General features: G+C 43.9%; 1 protein-coding gene across 1 annotated transcript in view; it reads left to right on the top strand.

Annotated features, from left to right (window-relative positions):
- Nucleotides 1–14888, top strand: part of FSD2 (fibronectin type III and SPRY domain containing 2) — a 31798-nt gene that overhangs the window by 8770 nt on the left and 8140 nt on the right. Inside the window, exons 6-8 of the mRNA XM_018576683.1 lie at nucleotides 581–736; nucleotides 9165–9299; nucleotides 12547–12700. Of these exons, the coding sequence (XP_018432185.1) occupies nucleotides 581–736; nucleotides 9165–9299; nucleotides 12547–12700 (445 nt within the window). The remainder of the gene's footprint in view (nucleotides 1–580; nucleotides 737–9164; nucleotides 9300–12546; nucleotides 12701–14888) is intronic.

A 14888-nucleotide genomic window follows, 5' to 3' on the forward strand; every position in this document is an offset into this window, starting at 1 on the left:
TGGCCTGCATATCTGGGCCAAAGCTAGTGGAGGGGGCTAGCGGGCATGTGCACCAGGTGCCGCTTTAGGAGGGGTGCCACTGGTTGTGTGGATAGAGCAATTCTCCCTTGGTTGGGAGCAACTCTGAGCCTTTGCCCCAGGTGACAGAACGTCTAGCTTCCCCACTGCTACATATTATGGCTGAACAAGCTGTCACACACGTGTGGAATGAAACCCCTGGCAGATAGCCTAACTTATCCTGGTTTGTGGTCATTCTCAGCTGCGATTTGTAGATTAAATTGCATTATAAATTAAACAGCTGACAACATCTATCTCTTTGATCAGATACTTTCTGGTAGATTTGAGGTTAACAGTTGATTATCAGCACACATCAGTCTTTTTTTGCTGTAGACTTTAATTTATTAGCAGCAGATGAGTCACCAGAGAGGTCATCATCATGTACCTTCAGCTGTTGGTTCGAAGATCACATCATGTGCAGTCACGCAGTCTGCCACCATTGTACATGGCGTAGTATTTACAATATGATTTATGATTTTTATGAATTGTTCTATCAGTAATCCTTAATATCCTTATACTGCAGTGCCTTCAGCGCCTGTAATTAACCCTCAAGCACCTAACTCTGCCACAGCAACATCTCTCCGTGTATGCTGGAGCCTTTTCTCAGAAGACACGGTAGAACATTATCACCTCTTCTATAAGCCAGTATCTGATGTTGCTCCAGGGGAGGATCGGCAAGGTAACGTTTTTCGAATTAACTGCTGAACAACATGAATTGTATTTTTCCTCGCTATTCATACATTGTTTGGATGTTAGTGCAGGAAATATTCACAAGTAAGAGTTCTTGTATTCTTTTTACAACAAAAACTATACAAGCAGCAATCCAGGCAGATCTAAACAAACAATCCATGCAGTTCTGCATTCATGTAAATTAATTTATTTATTTATTTTTTATATTCATTGAGGGACACAGGATTCAGAGACATTTGGGTTATACTGTCACTTACAGGAGGATTTGGACATTGGCAAACAAAAAAACCCCTATTAACCAGCCTGGTATGACGTCTCTCATTCCCAGCATGCCTCAGTTTTCTGCTAGTGTTCTAGGAATGGACATCTTTTCTTTACTGAGAAATGTTTAACTGTTTTACCAGTCATTTTTTCTTTTTTCCCTCCATCAACACTTCATCTACATGCTGCTTGGGCTGGTCTTCTATACAGCTATCCAGACCAGCATTTCCTCAGCAATAGCTTTAGAGGCCATTATTATTATTATACAGGATTTATATAGCGCCAATCATTTGTGCAGCGCTTTACAACATATAGGGAGACAGTACAATACAATACTATACAAAATGATTAGAAGGATTGTTTGTGAGTGCTTACAATCTACAAGGAGGTGCTGTTGTGGAAATTTTATTAGGATGTGTTTTTAGTATATTGTATATGTGAATATTGTCATCATGTCTCTCAGGGTCAGTTTTGCTGGGTTATGCTCTATGGAGCATAGCCGGGATTAATCAGCACTGAGTGTAAACCATTGGTGTGGATATCTTCCTGTGGATGGGGAGAAGCAACTGCTGTGCAAGGAGATCTCCACCTCCGAATGGTCCATGTGCTATGCGCTGGGCTGTTGGCCAGGGGAGATTAATGTGCATCACGGAGCGGTGTCCTCTTAGCGAGTGTATGGATGCCGGCGAGGGCCCCTGTGTAATGTGCAGATTTATTCGTTTGGAGTGGATGTATTTGCTTTAAGGACGCAGTATCATTTGGATACATATCTGCCTTTAGGAACATACGCTCGTGTCTTTTTGGTGTGTCTGATCAGCACATGGAAACAATATGGCGTGTTCCCTGCACATATACTCACATTGATGTGAACAGTAGTATAATCCTATTAGGCCTTGCTCACTGAGCAATGCTGAGTAGAATTTGCTCCAGTGGTAACGGCCGGCGTATGTGTTCGAGTCTCATCAGAGCGGCGTCCATAGTTAACACGCTGATTCCTTTGTGTGGTGTTTTGGCGGGAACTCCATTGCACATGGTTTTCTTTGTTAACTCGTATGCACAGAGTCCCCATGAACTAGCAGCTGGAAACTGTGCACGGTATGCTCCACAAGCACGAGCATATACTCCCCTTTCTATTGTCTATTCAAATGTATACATGTGTCTTATTGGCTGACTCCGTGTTATGTTAATGTATTGAGGAATTGATTGGCTGTTAGGCCATCACTTCCTGCAGTTATTCCTTTGTGTGCTCGCTGTTGCACTAGGCAGGACTTTTACTGAGCATCCAACGTGAGAACAGCTGGTGTCTGTTTTTACTTGGTACCGCTGAGCGCGCTCAATCATATTACACAAAAAGAGCATAGAACTGTGCTTTTTAGCGCAGCAGATTTCTATGCGCAGGAGCGTATATTAATTTCCAGAACAGTGCAAGTGATACAGAATGTAATAACTGTGAGGGATGAGCTGATTGATGGATTAGATGTATAGTTTTAGGAGCTTCACTGAAGTCATGAGTTTTCAGGAATCTCCTAAAGGCAGACAGAGTAGGAGAACTCCGGATAGGTTGTGGTAGGGAGTTCCAGAGAATGGGAGAGGCTCTGGCAGGGGTGTGGAAATTCTGGAAAAAACTACTTGTCCAAGGACTAAAGTGGGGGCCGAATCTACTTGTCCCTCATGACAATCTACTTGGCCTGATACAAAAAAAATAATTTTAACCAAAACCGTATTTAGCAGTGCTAAGAAGCGCTTCTCATTGGTCAGTGCCATCAGGTGACCGCGTTGACCAACGAGTGTTTGCTATTTGCGAGCAAAATTCAGAATAAGTGGAACAGGTACAGATAGTACACCCGTACTGGTGGACGGAAAGGACCGGTCGCCGAAAGGTAAGTATAGTGGGAGGGAGATTTGTGCGGGTAATTCCATTTTCCCAAATTACTTGGGAAAGTGAATTTACCCTTTAGGGCTGGTGCAGGCTTGGGCAATCCCGGGACGTGCGATCGTGTGCGGTTGCATACAGCGGTTGCATACAGCGGTTGCATACGCATTTATGGGGTTACATCTGCGTGACAATCGCTGAAAAAAAGGTAGATGTACCTATTTTCACGACATGCACCGCACAGTGTTTTCAACCGTGATAGCCCGGGCGGTATTGCAGCAGGTAAACTTGCAATCTGCCTGGCACGACTGGGGTGCCGTTAGAAAATAATGGCACTGACAGCACGATCGGCGGTGGTGTGAGATTCCGTGACCACCCAGCCATCTGCTCGATTTCGTGCATGATGACCGGGCAGTAACGGATCGCACACCACTGCCGATTGTGCTGTCAGTGCCATTATTTTCTAATAGCACCCCAGTCGTGCCAGGCAGATTGCGCGTTTTCCTGCTGCAATACAGCCCTGCCCGTGCGGTTGCACACGATCGCAGTTGAAAACACTGCGCGTTTATTTGCGTGCAGATGGGGGCAGTGCGGCTGGTTTTCATTTTTTCAATTTTTATTTACTTTGGAAAAAATTTTCATTTGTTTTGTTTTATTATTTTTACGTTATCACCCTTTTATTTTTTACATTTTTATTTAGTTACGTTTTTAATATTTTTTACTTTTTTTTAACTATTTATTTTTTAAACTCAACTGTATTGCTATTACACAGGGGTTAACAAATCCCCTGTGTGATAGCATTTGGAGGTGACAGGTACACTTTATTCAACCTGTCCCCTCCAACACAGGAGTTCTAGCAGGCACTGTTGCTAGAACTCCTGTGTGTGTGACAGGAATGAGCAGCAGCAGCTGAGGACAGAGGCTGAGGGAGGTGACAGAGCCTGTCACTACTCCACGCCCCCCACTCTGTCTCCGCCCCCCGTTCTCGGCGCTCATTTAAGAAAATATAAACCAGCCTTGCTACTTGTCCGTAGCAGGGCTAAAACAGTGTAAAAAGCACTTGCCCGGCGCCCGGAACTACATGTCCCGGGCGTCGGGCGATACGAATTCCACACCCCTGTCTGGAGAACATGTGGTGGCACGCTTGGGAGGAGGTGATCAAAGAGCTAGACAGCAGGATGTCTTGGGAGGAGTGGAGAGGACAGTTTGGGTGATATTTCAACATGAGGTTGGTGCTGTAGCTGGGAGCAGAGTTGTGAATGGCTTTCTATGTTGTTAGTATTTTGAATTTTATGAGTTGCGCTATTGGAAGTCAGAAGAGGGATTGGCAGTGAGGGGTGGCAAGCCACTGGGCAGTTTGTGAGTTGGATGAGTTTGGCAGCAGAATTCATGATAGACTAAAGGGGTAGTAGACTGTGTGGAGGTAGGACAATGAGAAGGGAGTTGCAGTAGTAGTAGATTTGATGCTAGAACCGCATTAAGCCTATCAGTATTGTAATATTGAGTTTAGGTACAGGTACTTTTCAAGTATTATGAGCTAAAGTTGTCCTGTTTTACAGCAATTTTGTGGGAATAGTTTCCATGTGGTGAAATAATGATGCATGAGTCACAAATTAAATCTCTGCAGATTCTTTTTTGAAGTTACAGCTGTGTAATGATAAATCCATGGGAATTAAAGAGTATATTACATGCACCTACCACATCTTTGTTGAGCAATTATGATCAGGCCCTTCTCAACACTACCCTAATCAGTGAGCGGGATTAAATCTGCTGCTTCATTACACACTGTATATTTGTCACTATTAGTTTTCATGATAGGATGAGGAACACTCATCTAGAAAAATAATTTGAATCTCGCCGACCTAACATGAAATACAAAAATGATTATGCCACAGTTAACAACTCTGCTTGCTCTGAAATGTGTACTATTCTCCAGAGTTTGCGGCCAGTAAAGCAAAATGTGTGATGTGTTACTTAAACTCTGATCTTCTGACATGGACACAGGCTGATTTTATGCTATATGCCAGCCGTCACTAAATGGCAGACCGTGGTCCAGACACAGACTGAATGGTGGTTCTGTCTAGACCATGATTGCAGACCTGCTTTGCCAGCCAGGCATTATCCAGCGCAGGCCCTCTCTCCACTTCAGCCCTTGTTTGCTAGGGCCACTGGCCTCCTGCCATCAGGCAGGGCCGGCTGCTACAACTACAAGTGATCTGGGCAACTGGGTTGTGTTGCCCCCCAGTGTCGGAACTACCGCCGGTGCAGCCGGTGCTCCGGCACCAGGGCCTCAGCCTGGGGGGGGGGACCTTTGTTCCTTAGGTCCGCCACTGCTGTCCCCCACCATGGTTTTTGAGTCCCCTGTTCCTTTGGGGGTCTTGGGACCATGGCACACAGTGTCCCCAATCTGCTCTGTAATCCACGGGACACATCCATTCCCTAATCTGCTCTGCGATCACTAAAGCATTAAGGCTCTCAGTACCACTTGCAGAACTACCAGGGTCGGAGCGGTCGCAATTGCGACCGGGCCCTGGTGTTCTGCCTGTTGGGGGGGGGGGGGCCCAGAGTAGTAGTAGTAGTAGTAGCCCCAGATAGTGCCACTCCTTCCCCACCGCTCTGACACCTGCAGCATGTACTGGCAGCTGTGTGGGGCTGGAGAGGCTTTCACTTGTCCAGCAGAATGTGCTGCAGGACATTCTGCTGTGTGGGAGAGGACACTCTCCACTTAGACTTGCCCCCTGGCCGCCGAGACGCGGAAGAAAGGACTATAAGTCCCAGCAATGCATTATATTTTTAAGTAGGGATGCACCAGTCAGTACTCATACTCGTGAAAATGCCCCGATACTAAATGCAGATACCGTTGTTCTGTCAAGAACGCCGACGTAGTTGAATTTGCACACAGACCAGTATTATCGAGGAAACCGGGATTTATTGACAAAGTATTCAGTTTAAATAATTAATTGTGACCGTTAATAATATGCCCTCCATCATTTATTGCCATGGATGGCATATTAATAACAGTCACAATTAACCATTACAAACGGATACTTTGTAAATAAATGTCTGTTTCATCGTCAATCCCGTCTGTGCGCAAGCGCAGATGCTGGGTCAGCGTTCTCGACAGAACACCAGCACTTTTGAACTTTTTAACTGAAGCGGCTGCCTGAGATCCCGTGCTTGCTGGGCACCTCGGCAGCCTTTCTGTTAACCACACGGTGCCATGGCAGTGGGGGGCTGGGGAGGCCCTTCATGGTTTCCTGCACCGGGGCCCTGAAGGTTCTAGTTACGCCTCTGCTCAGTACTTCGTGCACTTCAGCTGTCAGAAGTCAGCTGAAGTGCCGGGTATACAGACTATCAGGCACAGTCCTGATGTTCAATAAATAATAGACATGTACACTGGCAAAACATTTGTTTCGTTTTGTTTTGATACGGATTTTGCGTTATTTCATTTTTCTGTATTCGGGTCCGAAATTCAATTCGTTTCGGGATTCAGATTCGGACAAAATTTGTTAGCGGTAGTCTGGACGAAATTTCGTTTGTTGGAGGAAATGACATTAGAAAAAACCTTTTTTTTTTTTTTTTAGTCTGCAGAAGAGGAAAAAAAAGCATGAGTTTCCCCCCCCAATTCATACCAGACCATTTAGGTCTGGTAGGAATTTTCAGGGGGAACCCCAGCCCCCAAAAATGTGGAAAATGGTTCCTACCAGACCCTTGATCTGAGCACTGGCCCGGCAGGGCAGGAAAGGGGGGGGGGATCGAGGGCCCCCCCTCCCTGCGCCTTACCAGGCCACGTGCCCTCGGCATTGGGAGGGTGGGGACAAGGGCCTCTTCCCCACAACCCTGACCCGGTGGTTGTGGGGGTCTGTGGGCAAGGGGTCTTATTTGCATCAGGGTACCCCTTTAATTAAAGAATAAGGGGTACTTGTACCTCTACCCATTCACTAAAGGGTTAAATTAAATAGTTAGTAAAAAGTCCAGACTTTTGATAAAATCCTGTAATTGAAAAAAACCAAAAAAACTATTTTTGTCTATTCCTTTAATGAAAAAAAATAAAAAAATGGCTCCATCGATGTAATCCATCGTCACGGCTCGCTCCGCCCATTTGACATTCTCAGCTGTCAAATACGACATAGCATTCGTGAACTCCCGAATGCCTCACAGACCATCAGTTTACATTCAAGCAGGAATGTCATTTTGCGGCGAGTTTTCGTTGGGTTCGGAAGGTCGTCGTGCGGCGGGACTTTTGTATTGCAGCGGGTCGGCGGGCGTCGTGCATCGTGATTGATGCTGGATTACATCAAGGGAGCCATTTTTTTTTAAATTAAAGGAATAGCAAAAAATTGTCTCTGTTTTTTCCCCCCATTTTATGGTGCTGGGGTTCCCCCTTAAAATTCCTACCACACCTAAAGGGCCTGGTAGGGATTTTGGGGGAACCCCACGCACTTTTTTTGGGGGGGGTTTGTCCTCTTCTGCAGACTAAAACATTTTTTTCATTTTATTTCTAATGTAATTTTGCTGCAACGAAATTTCGTCCAACAAATGAAATTTCGTCCAGACTACCGCTAACGAATTTCGGAATCGGAAATTCGGATTTGTTTGCATTCATTATATTTGTAATTTGGATACATGCGAATGTCCGAATTTCCGAAATTTCGTCCGAATTTCGATTCGGAATGAAACGAATCGCACGTCTAATAAATATTAAGAGCAGGTTGACCACCAACCAATATAAGGAAAAAAGCTTACTACAAACCTGCAGTTTCATATCAGGCAAACTTACAAGCTTGTACCTATGTGGGGGTGTGTGGATGCTGAATATCTCATGGGAAACTAGTGGTCCATTCAGGCCATTTAAATTTACCCCAAGTAGGCTTAGCTGGGAACCGCTGCCCAAGGCTTTGGAAGTACATAATCCAAATTCACTACCATCCATCCAACATGAAATAATAGTTTGAGCAGATTTCCCCAATCATGGAGGCTTATATGAGGTACAAAGTCTTGTGTGTTGAACTTCAGTTGTACAGCATGCTATCCTTTTTTTTTTAGAGCACTGAGCCCATTTGAAACAAGGCAAATTGCTTTCTCTAGCGTTGGGGCTGTGCTGGAAAAAGCAGCTAGCACAGCCCCAATGCATCTAGTTTGAATCCAGCTTAAAACGTTTTGAGTTCTGACTCGAAACCAGCATGCTTAAACTGAAGCCAGAGTAAAGCTTGAACTACTGATCTGCAAAGTTGTTCTGGGTCAGTGTCTCTGAAATGATTAAGGCCACTGGATCAGAATGACAGCCAGTAACCAGCAAAACAAGAGGACACCATTGGCAGCCTCCATAATTCCTACTGTGAAGTTTTCATTTAAACCCTAAATACAAATTACTTGTAAAAACACCATATTACCTATAACTAATACATATCTCAGAAGAATCCTCAAGTATCAGCCGCACTCCAGCGGTATACGTATAAAATCAACTTTATTGTGTTAATTCCAGTATGAATCCATGAGTATGCACCAATACTTTGAGTACCAATGCCGATACTTGACATTTTCATGAGAACTACCAGGGTTGCAGCGTTTGCAGCTGGGACCTGGCTCTGGCGCTCCACCAGTGGCCTGAAATCATTAGTCTGTATTGTTTTAGAAAAACTGTCACATGACATTAAACAAAAATGTATCAGTACTTGTAAGTACTTGGGCAAGTATCAGTACTTGTACTTGCAAAAATGGTATCTGTGCATCCCTTTTATTTATGTTTATAAAAACAAAATCATACATTAAAACAGTGATGTACAAATCCCAGGAGCCCCGTGTGCTCCTTACAAATGACAGCTGCCTCCTAACTTTTGAATTTTTCTCTGGTCTAGTCTTGGAACTTGAAAAGTATCTGTACATGTACTTGTACCGAGTACTGTACTTGGTATCGGTGCATCCCTAGTATACACCACCAAACAATCCCCCATGCCTTTTTCTGTTACGCGTTTAACCAAGGTGATGAGGTCTATGATTAATCCCAGGTGGAGAAACGCGTAAGAGGGGAAGGCATGGGGGATTGTTTGGTGGTGTACACTCATGGATTTATACTGGAATTAGCACAATAAAGTTGATTTTATACGTATACCGGTGGAGTGCGACTGATACGCGAGGATTCTTTTGGGAGGTGAGAAAGCACCTTTAGTCTGCACCCGGCATACGTTGCGTGTGTATGACTGAAGATAGAATTAGAGCGGTGGGACTTTGATATTTGGTTATTTAATACATATCTCAATCATTCATTTCTTTTTGTCCACAGAATTTATGATAAGATCCAAAGAAACATATTGTACAGTAATGAACCTGATGCCAAACACACAGTATGAATTCTGGGTGATTGCAATAAATGCCAGTGGAGAGAGCCCAGCAAGTGAAAATGCAGTGTATGTGACAGGTAATGGTATAGATGTATCATAATGGTAGACAAAACGTTGTAAACTGTAATATGTATGTAATGCATACAAGGTTAATTGAGACATTTTTAATGATATTGTGCTTTAAATTATGCAATTTACGTTCTTATTATATACATATATTAATACATATACACTGAGTGGGCAGATTATTATGACCACCTGACGTTTGTAGGCAAATTAGCTATAATTTTGCTCTATATGTATTAAGAAATAGCAAGATGCTATCTCTTAATACATAATATAATTTATTACTTTCTGTGACATCATCATCAGGCTTGGAAAATTCTTGCAGGGACAGTAAGGCCTTGTTCACACCAAATGCAGAGCAGATCCGGTCAGGTTTCTGCACACGCACGCTAGTCTTTTAGATGCGTTTTTGACGCGTTTTTGGCTAAAAAAAAAAAATATATGTTTTTTTTAGTTTAACATGGGCTTTCAGTGCGTTCCAGGCATTTGCATGCGTTTTTGATGCATTTCCAGATCCAGAGCAGGTAAAATGGAGCACACTGTTTTTCTGCAGGAGTAACAGGTATTTTTCTGTACTGTTCAGCAGCAATGTATTTATAGTGATTATACATGTAGATTTATTATGGTGAAATTTACATAAAAGTAATTTGAATACTTTCATATTTGTAATTGCTTGCTGTTTCCTATTTTGTTTAGAGCTACTATATGTCAGACTGTATTTCACATATTTGTAAATGCTCCCTCTGGTGTTGTATATCAGAAAATGTGATTAGCATTTCAAGCTTAAAATAGGCATGTCAGCTATTTTAAACATTTAAAGTAGAACTAAGGCCTAGTTTACATGGGTGGCGAGGGTGCAGTAAAACCATGCGGTTGAACTTGATGGACTTGTGTCTTTTTTCAACCTGACTAACTATGTAACTATGATATGCAGTTTTACTGCCCTGCAGCTGCCCGATGCAGTGTCTGCACAGTTCTGTACACATTGTGGCCCAGAAAAAAACATCCAAAGGATGTTGATGACAATTGAAATGAATGGTACTTCAATAGAAACACCCATTGGATATCGCCTCCTGAACACCAGGCAGCTGCTACTCTGCCACCCCCTGAAAAGGAATCCACCACGGATCACTTTTCAGAGGGCGGTGGAATGTAAAGCCTGTGTAAATGAGGACTAAAGCCAAAGCTTTTTTTTTTGTTTGTTTTGGATAGAGTAAGGGAGTGTTATAACCCCTGATAGTTTTTTTATGCCATCTAAAACCCCCTGGAGAGCTTTGCCTTTACTTCCTGTCCGATAGCCACAACAGGAAGTGAAAGGAAATCATTCCAAATTTAGGGAATTCCCTAGTGGTCAGTAGAGTCACCAGAACTGGTGTCCCCATCAGGCCTTGTTCACACCAAGCGCATTCCAGAAGCAGAGCAGAGCAGTTACAGACCGGATCGAAACTGCGTCCAATGTATTCCAATGGTATTTTGGGCTCTAGTTCACACCGCAGTGTTCAGTTCCAGAGCATGTTAAAAAAAACTGCAGCAAGCCCTATTTTACCTGCTCTGGAACGCTCTGGAACGCATGCAAACGCATACAAAACACATGCAAAAGCCCTGGAATGCAGTAAAAGCCAATTTTAAACTAAAAAAAATGTTTTTAACCAAAAACGGTTCGGAACGCATCAAAAACGCTGCAAAAAAAACGCTGCAAAAACTCATGCAGATCTGGCCTGCATTTGGTGTGAACAAGCCCTTAGAAGACACTGTTTTGTTCTGATGACAACACACAATTTTGGGATTTTCGGTGATAACAGTCACCAGGACAAATAGAGAGGGTGAATCTCCCTGACAGGGACACAGACAGCAATACAAATCTTTCAGGTTTTCTAATCCCTCTCCACTCTATCCAAATCTAAAAAAAGTTTTGGCTTTAGTTGCATTTTTAATGGCTGCATGGGCAAGGACACATAGTATAGACCCTGAAGAAGAAACAATTGTTGAAAGTTCATTTGGCTAGGGGCCGGTTCACACCAAACCAAATCCCTGCATTTGGGGGGTGGGAGGGGGTGCGGTGGTGCGTTGAAATGAATGGCACCGCAGCCACGCCCCCCCCCCCCCCCCCAAGTGCCTGCGTTCTGGTCCAGTGTGATCTGTAAAAATGCTGCATGCACTATTATTTCAGATCGCACTGGACCGGAACGCAAGCACTAATATGTCACGCGTTCGGGAGCGGGCGATTGCTCTGCGGGCGGAGCTATTCTCTTCAATGCACCGCCACACCCCCTCCCGCCCCTGAATGCAAGGAGTCAGCCGGTTTTAGTTCCGGTGCGTTGCAGAGGCCAAACGCTCTGGAACGCACTCTTTGTGGTGTGAACCGGCCCTAAGTCGTACGTTTATCTGCTTTTCCCCTTTGCTGTTCTGATATAATAAGACAGGAATTTAAACAGGAACTCCAGGGAAATGTATTATTAACCCTTGCAGTGAGGCTACCCCCATACTCCAAGGGTTACCTGCTCGTTTTGGTCTAGGGAGGAAAAAAACAAAGATATACTCACCTGATCCTCAGAGATGGCCAGCTCTTAAGGTGGCCATGCACCTTACAACCATTGTACAACTTTTTTTGTCCAGACATCTCACCCTTGTTCAATTTTTGTTCAGCTAGCCCATCATGCACAGACCAATGTAGTTCACAATTAACGCTCGTCAGCATCTCCACCTGGCCTATTTTAGTCGATCGAAAGAACGGATTTTCGTTTGAGCATGTGCCGTTTTCATCTTTTGATTTTTGTTATACATCAACGCCACTAACCTGTCAATTTTCATCCAACTAGACGAAAATTGTCTAGCCTGCTTGACAAAAATGCAATCGCAGACGAAAATCTGCCTATAATGGTTAGGTTTATGGGCACCTTTAGACTGGCACGTGACACCTCTCTATCCCTCCGCTGCAAAGGTCTAAGGTCCCGGAAATCATTATGTTCTATACACTATGTATAGGACGCGAGGACGCTGACGGATATTCCAACGCTGCTGCATAGAAGGAGACAGGCTGGAGGGAGCGCTGTCACAGCCGTCCGGATCCAAGGATTGGGTGAGTATATCTTTTTTTATTTTCCTCCCTAGACCAAAACGAGTAGTTAACCCTTGCAGTTTGGTGGTAGCCCCACTACAAGGGTTAATAATAATTTCCCCCGGGAATTCTGCTTTAAACAGTCATAGACAGTCCAATGCATTTGAAGGGGGATAAATTGCTTCATTTTTTGTTTCTAGCTCCAGCCCCTCCTATCATTAAAAGACAAAAATACCTGAGTTGTGAGAATGCAGCTTTTATCTGCTGGGAATCAGGGAACATTAACCCCGTAGAATCATACGCCGTGGAAATCCAGAAAAGTACAAATGAGAAGGAAGACAATTCTATTTCAGAGTAAGTATACTCTCTATAATTGGGTGTAATATTGTTCCTTTTATTAGAATTAATGTGAAAGTACAAGGAAGAGAAAATAACCTTTCCAAAGGACTTATAGGAGCTTTATTGTTCTCTTGTCCCCGCAGAGGTGGGTTACACCCGCAGAGGGAGTGATGTTGAAATATTAAAGTGTCAGCAATAGGACATAATCATATGCACTGAGAGTTCTTGTGTTTTATGATACAGATGACCTCTGAGTGAATCCATACTACATACTACACCATACTACATTCATTCACTCCTGTCATAATTCACTATTAGGCCTTAAAGTGGACATCACGGCATTACCCAAATCTAAGCTCCCTCTGCCCTCTAGATCAGCTTTTCTCTACCAAGGTAATGTGTCACCATGGGGTGCCTTCTGGCATCCTCAGGAGTGCCTCAAAAGCTTTGCACAGCATTAAGATTTTGTATACTATAAAGAGTCCCATGGCTGAAAAAAGGTTTAGTAGCGCTGCTGTAGATGATGCCCCAGCATTACTTTTTTCTTTTACCTTGTTTCCTGTAGTAAAAAACAGCTTTTATTACTGCCCGTGACATCACCCAGAGGCTTTTGTCATTTTTTTTCAGGAGCAGCTGCTGGGAGCTCAGTTTCTATTGGCACACCCCCAGATCTACATCTCCCAGAAGTTCTTTTTCATACCCACAGTGTGTAGACAGGCTCTTATGAGCCAAGGCAGAAGCAGAAGCATTGTTTTGCTGGTAAAGACATCAATGTGGATTGGAACAGAGCGAATCAGATGAGGGGTTCTGTAGTCCAGGAAACGGGGCTGACACCACAGGCTGGGATTTCAGTTCTGCACAGGCACTGTGTTGTCCCCACAAACAGAAAGTTAGGAGCACACTGGATGCAGCTTAAAGCATCTCTAGGCAAAAAAGTTTTAAACCCTTGCCACTTTCCCTTTAAAAGGTACTTGATGGCAGGAGCAGGGGACTGGCTCTTTACCATATGATCACTGTGACATCCAATCACAGCAATCACATGATTGATCAAGAGACTGTCCCCGGCTTCCAATCATAAACAGTGACCATGAGTTGTCAGTGACAGCTCGTTCACCTTGCTGGGAGCGCACAGTGAGCACGCTTCCAGCACAGAACAATAGACACCTATATGTAGCAGCTGGGCATTAAATCATATCTTGGCATATACATTATATGTGAGCTGATCAGGAAGGTGTTAAGCTGCATACAGCTAGCATACATGCAGTACTAAACTGTTTCATCCAGGTATTGCTGCAGTGTACTAGTTCTCCGTAATTTGCTGATCTGAGAACCCCTGCTTGAGTTGAAGAAGAGGAATCCCCAAACACACCCACTGTAGGCACTTTGCTGTCCCTCACAAATAAAAAGTCTGAAATAAAAACAGTTATACTAAGAAGCTTTGCAATAAACAAATCTGCCATGGAAATTTGAATGTGACTAGTGAGGCATGGAGCACAGGAGAAGGAGGTACACACCACAGACTCAGGGAATACACTCCCAGTGACCCTATATGGTTTTCTCTGAATTCTGGCTCCTGCAGATTACATTACTTTAAGCTAAGATAAAATGAGCAAACTGTCTGATTTTAGAATTGTTGTTGTGTTTACTGGATCAGCAATAATAACTCGCTGATAGGATTACTTGTTGACTGATATTGCTCTTTAAAGAGCCCTGTCACCAGCCTAATAATTTAAACCACAATCTTCCCATAAGGTTATATGCGAATCCTCTGTATTTTTGGCATGTTATTCACCAGTAGAAGCCTCCCTTGTTTAGACATCAAAAAGCCCTGAGACCGCTGGTGGGTTTCGCCATCTTAGATGTCATGTCAGCAGCCCCAGCTGACTCAGAGCTGCCACTCAAGCGACACTTTATGGCAGGGGTAGGCAAAACTGAGCCCTCCAGCTGTGGCAAAAATTTCAAATCACATCATGCCTTTGCCTCTGGGAGTCATGCCTGTGGCTGTCAGGTATTGCAATGTCTCATGGGATCTGTGGTTCCACCAGATGTGGGTCAAAGTTTTCCTACCCCTGCTCTATGGTATTCCCCTTTGCTTCTCCCCCACCAGCTACATAAAAGGTTATGTAGGAAGGTGAAGGGAGGGGCAGAGGAGCTTGGCCAGCACTTTCTGTAATTAGACACTCCAAGAAGAGGGGGGGGGGGT

The sequence above is a fragment of the Nanorana parkeri genome, unplaced genomic scaffold (genome assembly GCF_000935625.1).
Source record: "Nanorana parkeri isolate BGI_ZX_2015 unplaced genomic scaffold, ASM93562v1 scaffold74, whole genome shotgun sequence".
NCBI classification, from domain to species: domain Eukaryota; kingdom Metazoa; phylum Chordata; class Amphibia; order Anura; family Dicroglossidae; genus Nanorana; species Nanorana parkeri.